General features: G+C 37.6%; 1 protein-coding gene across 12 annotated transcripts in view; it reads right to left on the bottom strand.

The window, feature by feature from the left end:
* The window catches only part of OTUD7B (OTU deubiquitinase 7B), an 83,444-nt gene that overhangs the window by 34,979 nt on the left and 24,125 nt on the right, over positions 1 to 24,340 (bottom strand). For 9 of the 12 annotated variants that reach the window (XM_077156183.1, XM_077156181.1, XM_077156175.1 and 6 more), the window contains 2 exons: positions 11,793 to 11,943; positions 7,853 to 8,038 (listed from right to left, as the gene is read on the bottom strand). In XM_077156183.1, coding sequence (XP_077012298.1) covers positions 7,853 to 8,038; positions 11,793 to 11,877 — 271 coding nt within the window. In that variant the 5' untranslated portion in view covers positions 11,878 to 11,943. Of the gene's footprint in view, positions 1 to 7,852; positions 8,039 to 11,792; positions 11,944 to 15,446; positions 15,541 to 24,340 lie in introns of those variants that run through there. The other 3 variants (XM_077156174.1, XM_077156178.1, XM_077156185.1) reach the window with 2 other exon arrangements.

Genomic DNA, 24,340 nt, shown 5'->3' with positions numbered 1-24,340 from the left:
AGTTAACTCAAAATGGATCAAAGATCTAAACATTAGGTCTAAGACCATAAAACAGTTAGAGGATAATGTAGGGAGATATCTTATGAAACTTACAATTGGAGGCGGTTTTATGGACCTTAAACCTAAAGCAAGAGCACTGAAGAAAGAAAGAAATAAATGGGAGCTCCTCAAAATTCAACACTTTTGTGCATCAAAGAACTTCATCAAGAAAGTAGAAAGACAGCCTACACAATGGGAGACAATTTTTGGAAACAACATATCAGACAAAGGTCTAGTATCCAGAATTTATAAAGAGATTGTTCAACTCAACAACAAAAAGACAGCCAACCCAATTACAAAATGGGAAAAAGACTTGAACAGACACCTCTCAGAAGAGGAAATACAAATGGCCAAAAGGCACATGAAGAGATGCTCAATGTCCCTGGCCATTAGAGAAATGCAAATCAAAACCACAATGAGATATCATCTCACACCCACCAGAATGGCCATTATCAACAAAACAGAAAATGACAAGTGCTGGAGAGGATGCGGAGAAAGAGGCACACTTATCCACTGTTGGTGGGAATGTCAAATGGTGCAACCACTGTGGAAGGCAGTTTGGCGGTTCCTCAAAAAACTGAATATAGAATTGCCATACGACCCAGAAATACCATTGCTGGGTATCTACTCAAAGGACTTAAGGGCAAAGACACAAACGGACATTTGCACACCAATGTTTATAGCAGCGTTATTTACAATTGCAAAGAGATGGAAACAGCCAAAATGTCCATCAACAGACGAGTGGTTAAACAAACTGTGGTATATACATACGATGGAATATTATGCAGCTTTAAGACAGAATAAACTTATGAAGCATGTAATAACATGGATGAACCTAGAGAACATTATGCTGACTGAGTCTAGCCAAAAACTAAAGGACAAATACTGTATGGTCCCACTGATGTGATCCGACATTCGAGAATAAACTTGGAATATGTCATTGGTAACAGAGACCAGCAGGAGTTAGAAACAGGGTAAGATAATGGGTAATTGTAGCTGAAGGGATACAGACTGTGCAACAGGACTAGATACAAAAACTCAAAAATGGACAGCACAATAATACCTAATTGTAATTATGTTAAAACACTGAATGAAGCTGCATCTGAGCTATAGTTTTTGTTTGTTTGTTTGTTTGTGTCTTTTGTTTTTTTTCTTTTTCCTTTTTTATATATATATTTTTATTTTTTATTATTATTTTTATTTTTTTCTCTATATTAACATTCTATATTTTTTTCTGTTGTTTTGCTAGTTCTTTTCCTAAATCGATGCAAATGTACTAAGAAATGATGATCATACATCTATGTGATGATATTAAGAATTACTGACTGCATATGTAGAATGGAATGATTTCTAAATGTTGTGTTAATTTCTTTTTTTTTTTAGTTAATAAAAAAAATATTTATTCCTTCTAGTCTTCTATATTCTGGAGCAGCTAGAAGGAAAAATATGAGTGGATTGTTTGGTAGCCCATGACAAACTCTGGGATCTGTCCTGCAACTACTTATTAAAGAGTGTTGTGACAAAAAAAAAAGAGAGAGATTTCCCTCTTCTTCAAGACTCCTGACCCCTTCCCTAGAGGCAAACCTTTGTCTCCTTCTAGAAATTTTTATGCACATAGAAGCATATACATCCTTTAACATCATTTTTTAAACACAAATGGGTGTTTGTTTGTCCAGGTTAGTATGATGCCCTGATACATTCCAGAGTAATTTGGGCAGAGAATAAAAAAGTGTTTGCACGTCCCCTTGGGGGATTGGGGACAAAAGAGGAAATATTCAACTTCCCCATCTGGGGAATTCGTGATATTCTCGCATGATATAGGCTGGGCCCTCGATCTTGGGGTTTGCCCCTATGAAACGTTTTCCTGCTAAGGATAGGCTAAGCTTACTTAAAATTAGGCATAAAAGTCACCCCCAGAGAACTTCTTTTGTTTCTCAGATGTGGCCTCTCTCTCTAAGCCAACTTGGGAAGTGAATTCATTGTCCTGGTTTACATGGGAAATAACTCCCAGGGGTGTAAATCTCCCTGGCAATGTAGGACAGAAATCCCAGGATAAGCCAGGACCTGGCATCAAGGGACTGAGAAAGGCTTGTTGACCAAAAGGGGAAAGAGAGAAATGAGAAAAAATAAAGTTACAGTGGCTGAGAGATTTCAAACAGATTTGAGGTTAGCCTAGCAATTATGCTTATGCATTATATAGATATCCCTATTTAGTTTATGGTGTATTGGAGTGGCTAGAGGGAGGTACCTGAAACTGTTGAGCTGTGTTCCAGTAGCCTTGATACTTGAAGATGACTGTAAAACAATATAATTTACAATGTGACTTACAATGTGAAAACCTTCTGTCTGATGCTCCTTTTTATCCAGGGTATGGATAGAAGAGTAAAAAAATAAGGACAACAAATGAATACATAATGGGGGGGGCGGGGATAAGGGATAAAAAACAAATTGGGAGTTCCAGGTCCAGATGGTGCCCCCACCACAGGCTGCTTCCCAGAGGGGACAGGAAAGGGACTTTACCAGCAGCAGGGGCTGAACCTAGCTAAACGCCAACTGTGGAATTAATTAACAAGTTCTGACTACTAAAAATAGGCCCCCAGCTCAGGTGAACCTGGTCAAAGTGGAGGTCGCTGATTTTTGCCCCGGAGTTGAGGGGGCAGGGCTGACAGAAAAAGAAGAAAAAAATGGAAACAGAGGTTTTTGTGGCTATGTTTCTACAAAGGCTTGACTGCCTCTGGATTCAGTGGCAGGGCTTCTCAGGCTGCAACTGCCTCAGACATAGGCAGAAACAAGGCTGTTTGAGGGCTTGTCTGGAGCCTGTGCCTTCTCCAGGGGAGAGGTGAAACCCAACTCAGGTGAATCCCTCCCTCAAGGAATTCAGACACCAGGGCTTGGTAATTTGAAGCCATTAAAACCAGCCTACAACCTCTCCTCCATCTCCACCACGCCCCCAGCAGGGAGAGTCTACCAAAGTTAAAGGTACCGCATCATCTTATGCTGGTGGGACCTGCAGTCAGACAAGCACCACATACTGGGCAGGATAAGAAAAACAGAGTCCAGAGACTTCACAGGAAAGTCTTTCAACCTGCTGGGTCTCACCCTCAGGGAAAACCAATGCAGGTGACACTTTCCTCCTGATAGGAGGCCAGTGTGATCTGGGAAAATCTGGCTGGGGTCTATAATACCTAAGTAGACCCACCTAAGTGTGGGGGGGAAAGGTACCATACAAGCAGGGCAAGAAACAAGAAAACAAGAACTGAAAAATTCTTCTCTGTTAAACAAAACCTAAGCTAGAGGTCCAGATAAAACTGAACTGAATGTCAAAGAACAGATAGACAACAAATTCATCCAGCAAGAAAACCCTAGGTAAAAGAAGTGAAAGCAATCTCCAGAATAAACTAATTAAGGTAATTAAATGCCTAGACACCAGCAAAAAAAAAACAAATCACACTAGCAAAATTGAAGATATGGCCCAGTCAAAGGAACACACCAACAATTCAAATGAGATACAGCAGCTGAAACAATTAATTCAGAATATACGAACAGATATGGAAAACCTCATCAAAAACCAAATCAATGAATTGAGGGAGGATATAAAGAAGGCAAGGAATGAACAAAAAGAAGAAATTGAAAGTCTGAAAAAAATTACAGAACTTATGGGAATGAAAGGCACGGTAGAGGAGATGAAAAAACAGTGGAAACCTACAATGGTAGATTTCGAGAGACAGAACATAGGATTAGTGAACTGGAGGACGGAACATCTGAAATCTGACAAGAAACAGAAACTATAGGGGAAAAAATGGAAAAATATGAGCAGGGACTCAGGGAACTGAAGGACAATATGAAGTGCACAAATATACGTGTTGTGGGTGTCCCACAAGGAGAAGAGAAGGGAAAAGGAGGAGAAAAACTAATGGAGGAAATTATCACTGAAAATTTCCCAACTCTTATGAAAGACTTGAAATCACAGATCCAAGAAGTGCAGCATACCCCAAAGAGAATAGATCCAAATAGAAGTACTCCAAGACATTTACTAATCAATATGTCAGAGGTCAAAGAGAAAGAGAGAATCTTGAAAGCAGCAAGAGAAAAGCAATCCATCACATACAAGGGGAGCCCAATAAGACTATGCGTAGATTTGTCAGCAGAAACCATGGAGGCGAGAAGACAGTGGGATGATATATTTAAATTATTAAAAGAGAAAAACTGCCAACCAAGAATTCTATATCCAGCAAAATTGTCCTTCAAAAATGAGGGAGAAATTAAAACATTTTCAGACAAAAAATCACCGAGAGAATTTGTGACCAAGAGACCAGCTCTGCAAGAAATACTGAAGGGAGCACTAGAGACAGATACGAAAAGACAGAAGAGAGTGGTGTGGAGAACAGTGTAGAAAGGAAGACTATGAGTAAAGGTAAAAAGAAGGAAAATTAGATATGACATATAAAATCCAGAAGGCAAAATAGTAGAAGAAAGTACTACCCAGCAGTAATAACACTAAATGTTAATGCATCAAACTCCCCAATCAAAAGACACAGACTGGCAGAATGGATTAAAAAACAGAACCCATCTATATGCTGTCTCTACTCAAAGCACATGAGGGGAAGGACACAAATGGACATTTGCACACCAATGTTTATAGCAGCATTATTACAATTACCAAGAGATGAAAACAGCCAAAATGTCCATCAACAGACAGGTGGCTAAACAAACTGTGGCATATACATACAATGGAATATTGTGCAGCTGTAGGACAGAATAAAGTTATGAAGTATGTAACAACACAGATGGACCTTAAGGACATTATGCTGAGTGAGATTTGCTAAAAACAAAAGGACAAATGCTGTATGGTCTCACTGATATGAACCGACATTAGTGAACAAACTTGAAATATTTTGTTGGTGACAGAGACCATCAGGAGATAGAAATAGGATAAGATATTGGGTAACTGGAGCTGAAGGGATACAGATTGTGCAACAGGACTGAATATAAAAACTCAGAAATGGACAGCACAATACTACCTAACTGTAATACAATTATGTTAAAACACTGAATGAAGTTGAATGTGAGAATGATAGAGGGAGGAGGGCTGGAGGCATAAATGAAATCACAAAGAAAAATAGACGATAAAGATTGAGATGGTATAATCTAGGAATGCCTATTGAGTGTATATTGATAGTGACTAAATGTACAAATTAAAAAAATGTTTTTGCATGAGGAAGAACAAAGGAATATCATTACTGCAGGGTGCTGAAAATTGATGGTAATTAATATTTTAAAATTTCAACTTATGTGTGAGACTAAAGAAAAAATGTTTATTTGGTACAAAATTTATATTTCGACTTGTGCATGTCCTAATATAACTTATGTAGATAGCTGGCTGAATAACATAAGTACATGGAACCTTGAGTAGGACATGAGATTTTGCTGGTTTGTCCAGAGTGATGCCCTGATGAATCCCAGAGTAATTTGAACAGTGAATAAAAAAGTATTTGCAAAGTCCCCTTCGGGGAATGGTAAGAATGGGGGAAAATTCAATCCCCCTTAGTTGAATTCTTGATATTCTCACAAGCAGTGTGGACAACCAAAGCTATAGGCTGAGCCCCCAGTCTTGGGGTTTGTTCATATGAAACTTAACCCCACAGGGGATAGGTCAAGCCTACTTAAAATTAAGCCTAAGAGCCACCCCCAAGAGAACCTCTTTTGTTGCTCAGATGTGGCCTCTCTCTCCAGCCAACACAACAAGCAAACTCACCAGCCTCCCTCTGTCTATGTGGGACATGACTCCCAGGGGTGTGGACCTTCCTGGCAACGTGGGACAGAAATCCTAGAATGAGCTGAGACTCAGCATGAAGGGATTGAGAAAACCTTCTGGACCAAAAGGGGGAAGAGTGAAAGGAGACAAAGTGTCAATGGCTGAGAGATTCAAACAGAGTTGAGAAGCTATCCTGGAGGTTATTCTTATGCATTAAGTAGATATCACCTTGTTATTCAAGATGTAATGGAGAGGCTTGGAGGGAACTGCCTGAAAATGTAGAGCTGTGTTCCAATAGCCATGTTTCTTGATGATGACTGTATAATGATATAGCCTTCACAATGTGACTGTGTGATTCTGAAAACCTTGTGTCTGATGCTCCTTTTATCTACCTTGTCAACAGATGAGTAGAAGATATCGAATAAAATTAAATATTAAGGGCGGGCCGCGGTGGCTCAGCGGGCAAAGTGCTTGCCTGCTATGCCGGAGGACCTCGGTTCGATTCCCGGCCCCAGCCCATGTAACAAAAACAGAGAAACAGAATACAATAAAACAAGAAAATGTTTAAAAGATGTTTCCCTTTCTTCCTTCCTTCCTTCCTTCTATCCTTCCTTCCTTCTCTCTGTCTTTCCTTTAAAAAAAAAAAAAAAAAAAAAAATTAAATATTAAGGGGAACAAATGTTAAAATAAATTTAGTTTGAAATGCTAGTGATCAATGAAAGGGAGGGGTAAGGGGTATGGTATGTATATATTTTTTTCTGTTTTCATTTTATTTCTTTTTATGTTATCTTTTATTTCTTTTTCTGAATTGATGCAAATGTTCTAAGAAATGATCATAATGATGAATATGCAACTATGTGATGATATTTTGAATTACTGATTATATATGTAGAACGGAATGATTATATATTAAGAATGTTTGTGTTTCTTTGTTGTCATATTTTTTTATTTAAAATTAATAAAAAAAATTAAAAAAAAGAAATTGGATAGACTGAGATATTAAAAGTCAATGAGAAAGGCGGGCCACAGTGGCTCAGCAGGCAGAAATGCTTGCCTGTGATGCCAGAGGACCCGGGTTCGATTTCCGGTGCCCGCCCATGTTAAAAAAAAAAAAAAAATCAATGAGAAGAAGGGGTAAAAGGTATGGGATGTATGAGTTTTTTCTTTTTATTTCTTTTTCAGGAGTGATACGACTGTTCTAAAAATTATCATGAAATGAATACACAACTATCTGATGATACTGTGAGCCACTGATTACATACTTTGGATGGACTGTATGTGTGTGAAGATATTTCAATAAAAATATATATTTAAAAATGGTAGCATACTACATACACTGCATTGCATTTTACCTTTCTCAAAACATTTTAGAGATTTTTCCAAATCAGCATATCAAGCTCTACTTAATTCTTTCTAACGGCTGCAAAGTACTCTATAATATGGATGATTACACTTTAAACACTTCTCTACTGATGGACATTAAAAAGTTTTATTATTAAAAATAATGTTGCAATGAATATCTCTATATACAGTATGTATGTTTTTTTAAGTTATTTGCCTTTTTTACTTATATTTTTAAATTTATTCTTTCCTTATTACTTACTTATTTTTAAAGGAAACATATATATGTGTGTGTGTGTGTATGTGATAAATTCCCAGAAATGAAATTATTAAATCAAATAGTATATGTGCATTTTGCAATTCTGACAGACACTGGCAAATATTAACAAACTGTTAATATCTCGAAAGAGATAGAGGGTAGTGATCCTTCCAATTCTACACTTACCATATCTCAACAATTAGATTACCCTCCTTTCTCTATTTCTTTCACAGGCTATGAAGAAGGCCCTCATAAAGGACAGCACTCAACATGAAGAGACACTGAGGGTATCAGCACTTGACGGACTGAGGCCACCTTTCATTAGTTCAGCTAGGGAAGAGGGGGAGGAGGACTGAAATGATCTCCAAAGAGCCACTAGTCCAAAGACTTTCCGACTGCACTAGCAATCCCTTCCCTTCTCATGCCATAAACAGAGATGTCCCTCAGTAACCCAATACCTTGAATAAAGTCATCCTGCCGCTGTAGGGTTGGTCGGAGAGCGCGAGTGGGTTCTTTATCTGCCCCTTTTTCAGGGGTCCTGGGGTTTCCACTCCCTTCACTAAAGGGTGGGGGCAGATTTCCTGCATGGACTTGACGTAGCTGTTCAAAATCACTGAGGGCAGCACTCACATCCCAATTCTTTCCTGGTCAAGATATAAAGCAAAAAAGTGAGTCAGACATTGCAGAGTATGGGGAAACTAGGGAAAGACACAGAAAGATCATTCCAACCACTTAAAATTAGCAAGCACATATTCATGTAGGCTTTAATCGTTCCCCTTTCCCTACTTTAATTTTCTTCATAGCACTTCAATCTAAAATACTACTAATTTCTTTATGTACTTATCTATCGATCTCCAAAATAATCTCAATGATGTTCAGAACTTTGTCTCTCTTTTTCATTTGTATATCCCTGGTACCTAAAAACATTGCACTCACTAAATAAAAGGCATTCAATAAATATTTGGTGAATTTAATGAATAAAGGAAATGCTATAAGTAAACAGAGAAAGAAGAAAGAAAACATTCCTTGTATTATAGGCTCACATAGCACTTCAGATGTCCTGATGGTTTTATTTCAAATTTGCAATTACTGAGAAAAGGCTTTTTTCAAAGATCTGGAAAACATTCCCTGTCTACCATGTGTCCATGTGTGTATGTCCTGAGGACAGACATGTGATTCCCCACACTCAACCCCCACAAGAGATTGAACCTTCCACAGAAGTTAAGACAGAGCCACTTGTCATTACAACAATTCAAAGGTTACAGTTAAATGCAATCATTTGCTTTACCCCATGGAACGAATTGAACTTTGGTTTTACACCAAATTGCATCCTTCCCTAATCTCTTAGGGCCCAAAGTGGCAAAAATCTGAGTGATAACCCAGGGGAAAAAACAAGAGAAAATGGGTCTAAGGAAAATTAGCTTCAAACAAAATAACAAACCAAGCAACTTTTAAATTCAGCTGACTTTACTGGAAACATTCCAGATACATAGTAAGCACTAAATAAAGCAAGAAACAATTACTATGAAATTCTTAAAACAACGTCCTCTCTTTACTTACGAAGAGAAATAAAATTATTTTAACCAAAATTTAAACATATTTTAATGCTTTAATCATTGTCTTAATTTTCATCTGTCATTATTGAAAAATATTAATTCACTAACAAATATTTGTGAAATTCAGGCACACTGCTCACTGGAAAATACAAACAAAGCCAATACTTAAAATAAATTGATCACATAATATCAGAACTGAAAGGGCCTTGGAGATCTACTAATCTCAAACCTCATTTTACAGATAAACGAAATGAAGCCTAGAGAAGTGACTTGCCCAAAACCACAGCTAGTTGCATCAGGGCCCAGCAGGACTTAAGTCCAGGTCTCCTAATTCTGAGATCCACAGTTTCTTAGCCTAAATGGGCTTCAGGGCATCCAAAACCTCCTGAAATTGAATATACAAAGTTATATAGTCTATGCATTTTTCCAGCGAAAGGGTTGATAACAGCCACCAAATTAAACAAAGGGAACTGTGACACACACCCCAGGCCCCACCCCATATAAGAATCACTACCCTAAAGAAGAAAAGTTCCTAAATGATGGATTTGTCATAATAGATTTCATCTTCGCTTTCTCCAAGTAAATTATTCAATAAATGCTTATTGTATAATTGCTTTCACTTCCTTCTATTCTATTTTCTCTGCTATTACCATAGTTCAATCCCTATCACCTAGTGCTCCATCTCCAATCCACTCTAAATAAACCCATGAGATTAATCTTTCTAATTCAATTTCACTATCAAGATCTTCAAAGGCTTACTACTGCCTTTAAAGTCTATGCAAAACCTAGGTCCCTTTGCCTGGCATTCAAGGCTTGCTATGCTATGACCCCAATCTACTTTTCCAGACTTTTCTTTGTGCCTCAAAATCTTCACCTGTGAAAATGGAGATGATAATAACAGTACCTATCTCACAGAGTTGTTATGAAAATTAACCTAGTTGAAAGCAATCTTATAGCAGCATTTGGTATGCAGAAAGCATTATATATGTGTTTATTGCTGTTATAGATTTTTTCCTTATTATATTTCTCCAGTTAAGCTGTACTAACATCCATGCCTGATGAATTTATTTCTAGACAATTACCTTCACCATCTATTCTAACTCCCTTTGCTCACTCTGCTCCAGTCACACTAGCCTCCTTGCTGTTCCTAAAACAGGCTAAGATTGCTCTCACTTTAGGGTCTTTTCAGGCTACTCCCACTGCCTGGCTCTAATCCCAATACATTTATTTACACAGCTAACTCCCCATCTCCTTTAGGTGATTGCTCAAATGCTATATTTGAGCTTATTTCTAATAAGGCCTACCTGACTACCCCATATAAAAATTACAATCCACTTCATCATTCTGCTTACTGTTTTCCACAGCACTTTACACCTTGTACTATAATTAATAATTTGTTTAGTTATATTTATGGTTTATTGTCTGTTCCATTTGAACACGAAGGCAGGAATTTTCGTTTGTTTTGTTCAAGGATTTAGAACAGTACCTGGCACACACTAGGCACTCAATAAATATTTGCTGAATGAGTGAACTTTTGTCCTGAAACAATTAATGAATGAATAACATCTGTCCTGAGAATTGGATCTGTATCCCCAATTGTTCACTAAACACCTAGAAAATAGGTCTAACAATCAACATATCCCAAATCAAATGCTCATCATGTTCCCTCCCAAAACTTGTTGCCTCTCCTCCTATATTCCCTAAATCAGTAATGGTACCACATTTCTTCCAGGTCAGAAACTTGGGTCATTTTCAGATTCTTACTATTTTTCAGTTCCCATTCTTCCCTTACCCTCACCATCCAGTCAATCATTAGGGTTGACTGTATCTCTGAAATATTTCTCAAACCCACTCTTCCCTGTGCATTTCCACTGTCACTGCCCCACTTCAGGCCCTCATAATAATTTATCCCTACTTGGGTCTTTCAGAAAGGCGCTCTCTAAGTGGTCACTCCACTTCTGATGTCTCTCCTCTCTAGTTTTTTATTTATACTACAACTAGAGTTAGCTTTTAAATGAAAAAAAACAAGATACAAAGATGAAGAGAGGCCCACCTAAAGGCACTATCTACCACCAGGCACCACCCTGGAGAGAAGGGAGGGTAGGAGGAAGGACCTCCAACAAGGAAGGGATGAGGAAGTAAGTGAAGTAAAGCAGTAAAAGCAGATGGTTCCAAGGTTGGAGGCCTCCTGCTTCTAGCCTAGTGAAAGTGCCTGCATGCCCCCTCTCTGCATGTACACTCAATACATTTTCTACCTACTTGCTCTTAAAAAAAAAAAGATAAAGATAAGAGAATGAGGATCAGGTACTGTTGTTTCCATTTCTAAAGTATATCTTAAACCCACTTTACACCTCTATTGCTACGAATGTAAGTTAAAGGCAAGATGGTACTGAATTAGTGAACTGGAATTTAAACACTGATCTGTTTCCAAATTCATTCTCTTCTCACAGATAACTAAAGTAAATGTCAAATTGTCACATCTTGGGAAGGGGTTGACAATTTAAAAAGTTACCTACATATGCTAAAAATCTGCCGCTTTCCCCACAGGCTTGCCTGTTTTGTCATTATATAGTTTCATCATTAAAGAATACTTGTTAATTATGGCTGTAAACAAAGACTCCTATAGTTATGATTCTGATCCTCCAGGCCTCTAAAATTTAGAACATTCATACTTATGTGTATCATGGTGGGTCCTACACAAATTAGATCATTAGAATGAACTGAAATTTAAATCTTACATACACAAAGTAGATTCCAGATCACCTTAAATGTTCCAAGTCACCCTACCAATAAATACCACATTTACCTCCTCTCTTGCCATTCTCCCCCACAGACTCCTTACCTTCTAGGAGATCTCGAGCCAGCCCTGGTTCTGCTCCTGTAGAACGGACAAAATCCGACAGGACAGCATCCATATCCAAGGTCATGTGATCATTAAGTACTTTCAAGCAAACGGATGTAGGTAAGGCATAGATCAAAATTCAGGCCTCCACCTAAGGAAGAAATAAAGGGTCAAATTATGCTGTAACAGGGTAATCGCAGCCCAATTTCAGCAGCTTCCAAACCAAATGGAGGAACTAACTATCCTAGCTTATTCATCTCAGGTGAATTAAAAATAAACCACCTAAAAATTTATTATGGAGAGTAACATTTAATTTCCTAATTCCTCACTAACATTAATTTTTTAACTCCATTAACCATAAAACCATTCCAAATAATGCTTTTCCTTTACCCTTCTAGAATATCATTCATCCAAACTAATAGAAGGAAGTAGCCGACTACCATTCTAAAGAACTCTCCACCTCTATAATTGGGAAACATGGTGCCTTCTTTATTTCCTTCCTTGTGCTTGATATACTCTGAAATTATTTTATTTAGTTGCTGTCTGGCTTCTTCATCTAGGAGGTGAGTTTCTCTAAAGCATTGACCTTACGTTCTTGTTCACTGATGTACCCCTCACATGAATCATTTGGCACTTATTTAACAGTGTTTGGCACACAGGCCCTCAATAGTTGTTGAATAAATGAATACTATACATTGGATAACTACAGAGTCAGTTGTGTTGCTCGCAGAGGAAAGAGAAGAAGTAAACTGGCAGCTAATATTCCAAAACTACTCAAAATAAAACAAGCTATTCTTCAAAGTAGAAATATGGATCCCAAAGGTTTGTAATAAAAAAGTCCATCTTTATCCATTAATTTCATGAACCCAGGAAACATGTCTATTTCAAACATGCCCATCCCCAGTCAAGATAAATGATTACCAAATAAGTTCACCTGAAAAAGATCTCTTCATTCAGACCTGACTTTGGCAGAAGCCATGTCTCTTACCAGACAATCTGCACCAGTTCACATTCCTCTCAGGCTAGCAGTACCAACCGAGGAAGCAATAAAGGAGTGAAAAACTCTTTAACCAAATTTAGCTACCTCAGACAAGTTTACATTTCTCTGTAGAAGACTTGTTCATAAAGCCACCAGGTATACACCTGCACCCACCAACCCAATGCACTTTTGGGGAAGGCCAAAAGTAGAATTCTTGAAGGCAGCAGGTGACTCAAGCAACTATCTCTTCAGAAACATCTCCTCTTAAACAACCAAAAGTTTAAGGGTGATTCCCAGATACCTTTTTTTCATATCTCCCCCAATCCCAGGGCATAGTTTATAATGGTGTGATCAGATCCTGATTTTCTACATTCCTTAGAAATATTAAGGCAAATAAACACAAAGATTTGTGGGTTACAAAACCAATAGGTCACTAACTTGATTACTAAACACTGGATATTTTATTTGAGAGCGACAACAAAATTAAAAAGTTTTCTCTTGTACTAGCACAAAAGATCTTTGAGTAAGAGACACATATCATTCATATCTGAAGCCCCCAAATTCAGCATAGCATGTACAACATAGTAGGCAGTCAATCAATGCCTGATGAATAAACGGTTAAATGACCACCACCAAACCAATCAATTTAAGGCTTAACTTTGCAGATGAGAAATTCTAAGGAACTTCCTATCCCCCTATGAACGTAGGGGTCTGCCCTGGGCCAACTGCAGCTCTGAGGCTGACATCTATCTAAGGACAGACAACAACACTGACACTACTCCCACAACCCTCACTACATACGATTTATACCTAGACCTATGAACTGCACAACTAGTTTGGTGATTTTGGTCAAAGTACTTACACTTACAGGGTTTCAGTTGTTTCTTCTATAACATACTAGGATTACATGGCTTCTAAGATCCTTTCCAAGTTAAAAAAATGAATTTCTTCAGTTCAAAACATAATCATAGGCCATAATCCTTATACATTCTCTTTCAGACTAGGTATTATCAAAGTCTAATTTACTTCCATTTCAATATCACAATTGTCAGAAAATGCTACTAATAAATGATTTTGGCCTAAGATATCTTAAATTCAAAATGTCAAGTTATAAAATAAATTAGCTTCTATCATTCAATCCTTAAGAATTAAATCCTTCAGAATTCATAAATGAAGAACAACTTTTTCCTCACTTAATACAGACAAGAATACCTTCTCAGAGGAAGAGGTAGCAGCTCAAAAACATAAAATGCATGAATAATCCAAAACCAAGAGCACAGCTGCAAAATGAATTTTATGTTCTCTCTTAAAAAACCATGCATGCAAAAGAACAGTAAAATTACTTTAATAACTTGCTGGAAGAATGTGGGAAATATAGAAGAAACAAATAGCAATCAGCAAAGAAGTGCTTAGAGAGAAGAGCTGTCTAAGCCACAAGCAGGTGGTCAACTTCCACCAGACACCGGCCAATGAGAACCATCTATATCATGACATCACGGATCTCACATGTCAACATAATCACTTTTTTCAAAAAAAAACATTTTTAAAACACAATTTAGAAGGGGTGCAAGGGTAGTTCAGTGATAGAATTCTTGCTTGCCATGTGGGAGACCCAAGTTCAATTTCCAGCCCAAGCACTTCCCCAAATAAACCAAAAAAAAAACAAAACAAACAAAAATTCAACAAATGGTGCTGCAATAAGGGGGATACTCACATGGAAAAAGAATGAAATGTGACCCCCACCATACAGCATACAAAAAATTTTTTTAGAGATCTGGCATTATCTATAATAACTTGCTGTTCAGCAAAACTTTGAACCGCTAAACCAAATTTCTTGGCAGCACATTCTTCTTGATGTCTCCAAATTCCTGCCATGAACTCTGCCCTAATCCCACCCAAAAGGTGAGGATAGCAGCTTTTGTTACATCACTACCAACACTGGCTTGAGTCTCATATTCCAAACAGAAATATCCATCAAATTACTAACACTCATAGTCCTTGGCTTTGTCCAAATACACAGGAAGAAAAACGAACAACAACAACAAAAAAAAACACTGGCTTTCAACCTTCCAAACAAAACAGAGGTGGCACTCAAGTACTTGTTGATTTAATTTTGTATAAACAAATCTTAATTGGGTCAAAATCCCCCAATAGTCCAACTGGCAGGGACTTGTGCAAGTATTTAATACAATGCCTGCCCCATGAGAGAATCTTTTTATTACATCTCTGACAGATAAATCATCTATCTCTACCTGAACACATGCTCTGATGGAGAACTCATTACTTTGCCATGATGCCCATTTTATTGTTGGACAGCTTTAAATATTAGAAAACTCTTTTCTAAACTAAATTGAAAGCTGTCACCAACTACCCTCCCTCTATAACTTTCAAATACTGGTTCTTGTTCTGTTCTCTAGAACAATAAAATCTACTCCCAGGTATGATGGAATTTTCATTAAAAAATTAGCTAAAGCATTTCTTTACATAAAAATTTGTTGTGGCTGAACATAGCAATGTATCATGAGTTAGCTAGTAGCCTTTATTCTACAAATCCTTCCTTATAGCAGTACTTTCTTGTACCTATATTCATTCATGAATGTTTGTACATACATCTTTCATGTACTAAATAACCCTACAATATAAATTCAACACACTGAATAAATGAAGTCTTGTACCTTTTTCAAAATTCACTTCTGATGCTATATTTGCTTCTCATCCTACTTTCAATTCTGTGCCCTCTTGCCAGGTGACAGTAATCCTGAATAAAAACTGGGAAGTAACATCAATTTAGCACTTAAAAACAATACTAACTTAACAATGGCAAAACTACAGTAGATATTCCAATTTTACAAAAAAAGAAACAAATAGGCTTGAAAAGTAGGTTGCCCAAAATCTGTACTCAGCTTTTTTTACATTATCATACTGTCTCCCAAGGGGACTAAAGCATTATCGATTCCCAAGACTGCACTGATTCTTAACTACTTAATTGTAGGTATCTATCTCTAATATTTATTAGAAACATAGACAACTGCCTTGTATTTTTCTCACTTTAAATCCCACCATCTTCCTGAGCAATTTCAATATTACCTGGACAATTCATCCAACATTTTTGCCTCAGAGTTTTACAGTCTCATCAAATGCAAAGACCTCCATCTCCATTCCACTTTGGTCCTGGACACTGCCATCTCTAAATCTTAAACTCTAACATTTTCTCTGGTCACAACCTCATTTTCTTCCAGCTTTCTCTCTCTACCACTACACTTGATTTCACATTAAAACATCCACTCCTTTACTCACCTTAACTTATGAATCAACAGAAATTCACTGAGTACCTACATGTATGTTGGGCACTGAGCTCAGGATTAGGAATAAAACAGTGAACTAAACACAACCCTATCTTCACAGAGCTTCTAGTATGGAGAAGAAATCCACAAAATTTCACAATTATAACTATAATAAAGAGATGCTGGGGTGGGGGGGGTTATTTCCTATAAGGATCAGGGAAGGCTCCCCTAAGGAAGTAATGATAATCTAAGAACTAAAAAATGAGTAGGAATTGGCTAGACAAAGTGGGAAAAGACAACTTCTCTGGGCAGAAAAAAAACATAAGGAACATAGAGGTAAGAATGGTACAAAATGAGGCTGAAGAGAGGGCTTGGTGGACTCCATTAAACATCTGAGACTTTATCCTAAAAGCAATGGGAAACAACCAAAAGGCTGTAAGCAGGGATAGGACATGATCAGATTTGAATTGTTAAAAGATTACCCTGTTGCTGCTGAAATTAGTTTGCAGGGAGCACAAGTGGATTTAGGGAGAACTGAATGGGAAACTATTGCAAAAGAGATGATGGTGAGCTACACCAGGGTAACAGTGGCGACTGAGAAAAATGGACTGATTCCATTTTGTCCTTTCCGGTCTAACTGAAAGGGAACACATGACTGATCACTTCATCTGATTTCCTCTAAGAAACTAGTTCCCTTATCCTTCTACTTTATCTGCCCAACCTAGACAGATCCTACAGTCAAATCCTCTGCCGCTAACTGCAGCTGCTGAGTAAGACAAGATCATATAACCTTGCAGAGCAATACCTACAAATATATGGTATTAAGTCTCATTCCTTTTACTGAAACACTGCTGTCTTTTGCTTATCTTTGGTCACACCTCAAACAACATTCTCAGCAATTATCCTATACCTTCCCCGTTCTCTTACAATCTCCTACCCAATCCACATCTTCTTATGCCTAGCAGATGAACTCTACTTCACTGAAAAATTACAAAATAAAGCAAGAGAAGCTTCTTCAGATTTCCTTCTCCTACCCCTACCCACTGGCTGCTATTCTCTTCCCCCACTGAACTCCTTAAAATAGTCTACATTCACTAATGTTACTTTCTCACCTTTCCTTCAGTACTGAATCTAACAAAATGGGCCTCTATAGAAATAGAATGGAACTGACGTACAGATCAAACCATCATAATATTTTTCACTGCTTATCCAAACCGATCTCTTTGTAGCATCTCATACTTCCTGACCACTCTTATTACCTCTCTGGTTTGTGTCTTGGTCACCTTTGCAGACTTCTCAATCAATGCCTGCACCAAAAGTTAGTGCATGCACAGTTCTAACCTTAAGCCTTCCATCTTCTCATTTCATATCATCACCAAGAGAAACTATTTATGCCCTTGAGGACCCAAATGCTGATGACTCCAAAACTGGTATCCCTAGCCCCAAACTCTTTCCACCTGATCTGATGGAATCCCATGGAACTTCAAATTCAATATACAAAAATATGAACTCATTTTCTCATTTTTATCCTCAACCCTTTCAACTTACTCTTCCAGTATAGCCTGCTCTAGTAAATGGTACCAACATTTCCCCAATTACCCAAGCTACAAGCCTCGTAGACACCCAGAACTTCTCTTTTGCCTTATCCCACAAATGCTCCTTTTTAAGTCTTACTGATTTTAGCTTAAAGGCCATCCAACACCTTCCACAGCTATAACTTTTATTATTCTACCTCAGATTTTCACAATCTGGAGCTCAAGAAATAGCTTTCTAACTTCTCCCTAACTTCATTCTTCAGCCCTGATGACCCTCCACAAGCATCCACTGTGATCAATCAAAAATGTTTTAAAAACCTTCAATGAATCCTTACTGACATTAAGCTTAAGATCTAAATTGCCAATAAGTTCCTTCAACATCTGGGTCCATTAAAAATAGAGGTAGATCGGGCCAAGATGGTGGCCTAGTGAGGTGTGGGATCTTAGTTCATCCTCCAAAGCAGCTAGTAAATAGCCAGGAATAGTACCGAACAACTGCTGGGGCCACATCAGTGATGGACACACAGCATACCCCAGTCTGGACCAGCTGGACTACCTGCGAATCCCCCAGAACAGTGAGTTCCCCAAACCTCGGTGGCCAGCACCCCTCCCTCACAGGCTCCTTCCCAGAGGGGAAAGAAAAGGGACATTACCAGCAGTAGGGGCTGAGCTCAATCAAGGTCCAACTGTGGAATTAATGAACAAATTCTGACTACTAAAAAATAGGCCCCCAGCTCAGCTGAACCTCAAGTTAGAGCTGAGGTTGCTGGATTTTGCTCCAGTGGAGAGGGGACACAGCTGATGAGGTAAGAAAAAAAAAAAAAAGATACAGAGGATAGCACATAATACTTGAAAAGGTCTGGGCCCTGAAGGAAAGGAGGGGGCACAGAGGACCTGAAGATACACAAAGCAACATACCAACTTAAGCTCTGAAGATATGGCCCAGTCAAAGGAACACACCAACAATTCAAATGAGATACAGGAGTTGAAACAATTAATCTAGAATGTTCGAACAGATATGGAAAACCTCATCAAAAATCAAATCAATGAATTGAGGGAGGATATAAAGAAGGCAAGGAATGAACAAACAGAATAAATCAAAAGTCTGAAAAAACAAATCACAGGATGTATGGGAACGACAGGCACAATAGAAGAGATAAAAAAAACAATGGAAACCTACAACGTCAGATTTCAGGAGTCAGAAAATACGATTAGCGAACTGGAGTACCAGACATCTGAAATTTGACAAGCAAAAGAAAATATAGGGAAAAATAGGTGCAGGGTCTCAAGGAACTGAATGACAACATGAAATGCACGAATATATGTGTTGTGGTCCCAGAATGAGAAGAGAAGGGAAAAGGAGGAGAAAAATTAATGGAGGAAATTATCACTGAAAATTTCCCAACTCTTATGAAAGACTTAAAATTACAGATCCAAGAAGTGCAGCGTACCCAAACAGAATAGATTCAAACAGACATACTCCAAGACAGTTATTAACCAGAATGTCAGATGTCAAAGAGAAAGAGAGACTCTTGAAAGCAGCAAGAGAAAAGCAATCCATCACATACAAAGGAATCCCAATAAGACTATGTGTAGATTTCTCAGCAGAAACCATGGAGCCGAGAAGACAGTGGGATGATATATTTAAATTACTAATAGAGAAAAACTGCCAACCAAGAATTCTATATCCAGCAAAATTGTCTTTCAAAAATGAGGGAGAAATTAAAACATTTTCAGACAAAAAAATCACTGAGAGAATTTGTGACCAAGAGACCAGCTCTGCAAGAAATACTAAAGGGAGCACTAGAGACAGACAGGAAAAGACAGGAGAGGGAGGTGTGGAGAAGAGAGCAGAAATGAAGACTATCAGTAAAGGTAAAAAGAAGAAAAATTATATATAACATGTAAAATCCAAAAGGCAAAATGACAGAAGAAAGTACGGCCCATACAGTAATAGCACTAAATGTTAATGGATTAAAATACCCAATCAAAAGACAAAGACTGGCAGAATGGATTAAAAAAACAGGACCCATCTATATGCTGTCTATAGGAAACGCATCTTGGACCCAAGGATAAGCATAGGTTGGAAGTGAAAGGTTGGGAAAAGACATTTCATGCAAATAACAATAGGAAATGAGCAGGAGTAGCTATACTAATACCCAACAAACTAGACTTCAAATGTAAAACAGGTAAAAGAGACAAATAAGGACACTATGTAGTAATAAAAGGAACAATTCAACAAGAAGACATAACAATCATAAATATTTATGCACCAAGCCAGAATGCTCCAAAATACATGAGGCAAACACTGAAAAGAGAAATAGACACATCTACCATAATAGTTGGAAATTTCAATTCCCCACTTTCATCGATGGATAGAACATCTAGACAGAGGATCAATAAAGAAACAGAGAAACTGAATGATACAATAAATGAGCTAGACTTCACAGACATTTATAGAACATTACACCCCACAAAAGCAGGATACACCTTTTTCTCAAGCGCTCATGGATCATTCTCAAGGATAGACCATATGCTGGGTCACAAAGCAAGTCTCAATAAATTTAAAAAGACTGAAATCATACAAAACACTTTCTCAGAACATAAAGGAATGAAGCTGGAAATTAATAATAGGAAGAGTGCCAGAAAACGCACAAACATATGCAGGCTCAACAACACACTGTTAAACAACCAGTGGGTCAAGGAATAAATTGCAAGAGAAATCAGTAAATATCTCAAGGCAAATGAAAATTAAAATATATCAAAATTTATGGGATGCAGCAAAGGCAGTGCTAAGAGGGAAATTTATTGCCCTAAATGCCTATATCAAAAAAGAAGAAAGTGCAAAAATCGAAGAATTAACTGTCCACTTGGAAGAACGAGAGAAAGAACAGCAAACTAACCCCAAATCAAGTAAAAGGAAAGAAATGATGAAGATTAGAGCAGAAATAAATGAAATTGAGAACATTAAAGCAATCAAGAAAATCAACAAAACCAGAAGCTGGTTCTATGAGAAAATCAATAAGATTGATGGGCCCTTAGTGAGGTTGACAAAAAGAAGGAGAGAGGATGCAAATAAATAAAATCAGAAATGGAAGAGGAGACATAACCACTGACCCCACAGAAATAAAAGAAGTAATAAGAGGATACTATGAACAACTTTATCCTAATAAACTCGACAATGTAGATGAAATGGACAACTTCCTAGAAAGGCATGAACAACCAACTTTGATGTGAGAAGAAACAGACGACTGCAACAAACCAATGACAAGTAAAGAAACTTTAAGAAGCTCCCCAAAAAGAAAAGTCCACTACCAGATGGCTTCGCATGTGAATTCTACCAAACATTCCAGAAAGAATTAGTACCAGTCTGGCTCATACTCTTCAAAAAAACTCATCCATGAAGAAATATCAATCTCATACCAAAGCCAGACAAAGATATTACAAAAAAAGAAAATACAGACCAATCTCTCTTATGAATATAGATGCAAAAACCCTCAATAAAATTCTTGCAAATCAAATCCAGCAGCACATTAAAAGAATTATACACCATGACCAAGTAGAATTCATCTCAGTTATGCAAGGATGGCTCAACATAAGAAAATCAATTAATGTAATACACCATATCAACAAATCAAAGCACAAAAACCACATGATCATCTCGATTGATGCAGAAAAGGCATTTGACAAAATTCAACACCCTTTCCTGTTGAAAACACTTCAAAGGATAGGAATAGAAGGGAATTTCCTCAACATGATAAAGGGAATATATGAAAAACCCACAGCTAACATCATCCTCAATGGGGAAAAACTGAAAACCTTCCCCCTAAGATCAAGAAAAAGACAAGGATGTCCACTATCACCACTGTTATTCAATATTGTGTTGGAAGTTCTAGCCAGAGCAATTAGACAAGAAAAAGAAATAGAAGGCATCAAAATTAGAAAAGAAGAAGAAAAACTCACTGTTTGCAGATGATATGATACTATATGTCGAAAACCCCGAAAAATCCACAGCAAAATTACTACAGCTAATAAATGAGTACAGTAAAGGGGCAGGTTACAAGATCAACACTCAAAAATCTGTACTGTTTCTATACACTAGTAATGAACAATCTGAGGGGGAATCAAGAAAAAATTCTATTTACAATTGCAACCAAAAGAATAAAATATTTAGGGATAAATTCAACTAAAGAGACAAAAAACCTATACAAAGAAAACTACAAGAAATCATTAAAAGAAATCACCGAAAACCTAAATAAACAGAAGGGCATATCGTGTTCATGGACTGGAAGACTAAATATAGTTAAGACGTCAATTCTACCTAAATTGATTTACAGATTCAATGCACTACCAATTAAAATCCCAAAAACCTACTTTTCAGAAATAGAAAAACCAATAACCAAATTTATCTGGAAGGGCAGGGTACCCCAAATAGCTAAAAGTATCCTGAGAAAGGAAAATGAAGTCGGAGGTCTCATGCTAACTGACTTTAAGGTGTATTACAAAGCTACAGTGGTCAAAACAGCATGGTACTGGCATAAAGTATATTGACCAATGGAATCAAATAGAGTGTTCAGATATAGACTCTCTTATCTATGAACAATTGATCTTTGATGAGACAGTCAAGCCAACTCACCTGGGACAGAACAGTCTCTTCAATAAATGGTACCTAGAGAACTGGATATCCACATGCAAAAGAATGAAAGAGGATCCATATCTCACACCCTATACAAAAATTAACTCAAAATGGATCAAAGACCTAAACATTAGATCTAAGACCATAAAACTTTTAAAATAAAAGGTAGGGAAATAGCTCATAAATCTTATAATAGGAGGCAGTTTCCTAGACCTTACACCCAAAGCACAAGCAATGAAGAAATAAATAAAGAGGAACTCCTCAAAATTAAGCACTTTTGTGCATCAAGAAAGTAAAAAGACAGCTTATACAATGGGAGACAACATTTGGAAAGGATATATCAGATAAAGATCTAGTATCCAGGATATATAAAGAGATTGTTCAACTCAACAACAAAAAAGACAACCCAATTACAAAATGGACAAAAGATAGGAACAGACACTTCTCAGAAGAGGAAATGCAAATGGCCAAAGGCACGTGAAAAAAATGTTCACCTTCCCTGGCTATTAAGGAAATGCAAATCAAAATCACAATGAGATATCATCTCACACCCACCAGAATGGCCATTATCAATAAAACTGAAAACAACACATTCTGGAGAGGATGTGGAGAACGAGGCACACTTATCCACTGTTGGTGGGAATGTCAAATGGTACAACCGCTGTGGAAGGCAGTTTGGTGGTTCCTCAGGAAGCTAAATATAGAATTGCCATATGACCCAGCAATACCATTGCTAGGTATCTGCTCAGAGGACCCGAGGGCAAAGACACAAACGGACATTTTCACACCAATGTTTATAGCAGCATTATTTACAATTGCCAAGAGATGGAAACAGCCAAAATGTCCATCACCAGATGAGTGGCTAAACAAGCTATGGTATATACATATGATGGAATATTATGCAGCTGTAAAACAGAATAAACATGGATGGACCTTAAGGACATTATGCTGAGTGAGATTAGCCCGAAACAAAAGGACAAAAACTGTATAGTCTCACTGATATGAACTACCATTAGTGAATGAACTTGGAAAACTTCAGTTGTAACAAGACCATCAGGAGGTAGAAATAGGGTAGATATTGGGTAGTCGGAGCTGAAGAGATATAGATTGCATAACAGGACTGATTGTAAAAATTCAGAAATGGATAGAACAGTATTACCTAACTGTAATACAAAAGCTGAATGTGAGAATGATAGAGGGAGGAGGCCTGGGGGCACAAATGAAATCAGAAGGAAAGATAGACAATAAAGACTGAGATGATATAATCTAGGAATGCCTAGAGTGTATAAAAATAGTGACTATATATACAAATTTAAAAATGTTTTGTATGAGGAAGAACAAAGGAATGTCAATACTGCAAGGTGCTGAAAATAGTTGGCAGTTCATATCTTAAAACTAGCTTATGTTTTAAGACTAAAGCAAAAAAATGTTTATTTGGTACAAAATTCATATTTTGATTAGCGCATTCCCCAATATAACTTATGTGGACACTGTACACATGGAACTTTGAGTAGGGCATGAGATTTTGTAGGTTTGTCCAGAGTGATACCCTGATAAATCCCAGAGTGATTTGAACAGTGAATACAAAAGTATTTGCAAAGTCCCCTTGGGGGAATGGTGAGAAAGGCGGAAAATTCAACTTCCCCAAGTGAAGAATTCTTGACATTCTCACAAGTAGTGGGGACAACCAAAGCAATAGGCTGAGCCCCCAATCTTGGGGTTTGTTCATATGAAACTTAATCCCACAAAGGATAGGTTAAACTTACTTAAAATTAGGCCTAAGTCACCCCCAAGAGAATCTCTTTTGTTGCTCAGGTGTGGCCTCTCTCAGCCAACATGACAGGCAAACTCACTGCCCTCCCCCTCTCTACGTGGGACATGACTCCCAGGGGTGTATGTGGACCTTCCTGGCAACGTGGGACAGAAATCCTAGAATGAGCTGTGACTCAGCATCAAGGGACTGAGAAAACCTTCTTGACCAAAAGGGGGAAGAGCGAAATGAGAAAATAAAGTATCAATGGCTGAGAGATTCCAAACAGAGTCAAGAGGTTATCCTGGAGGTTATTCTTACAAATAGTATAGATATCACCTTTTTAGTTAAGGTGTAATGGAGA

The sequence above is a fragment of the Tamandua tetradactyla genome, chromosome 4 (genome assembly GCF_023851605.1).
Source record: "Tamandua tetradactyla isolate mTamTet1 chromosome 4, mTamTet1.pri, whole genome shotgun sequence".
Taxonomy (NCBI): Eukaryota; Metazoa; Chordata; class Mammalia; order Pilosa; family Myrmecophagidae; genus Tamandua; species Tamandua tetradactyla.
This window is presented reverse-complemented; position numbering and strand designations above follow the sequence as displayed.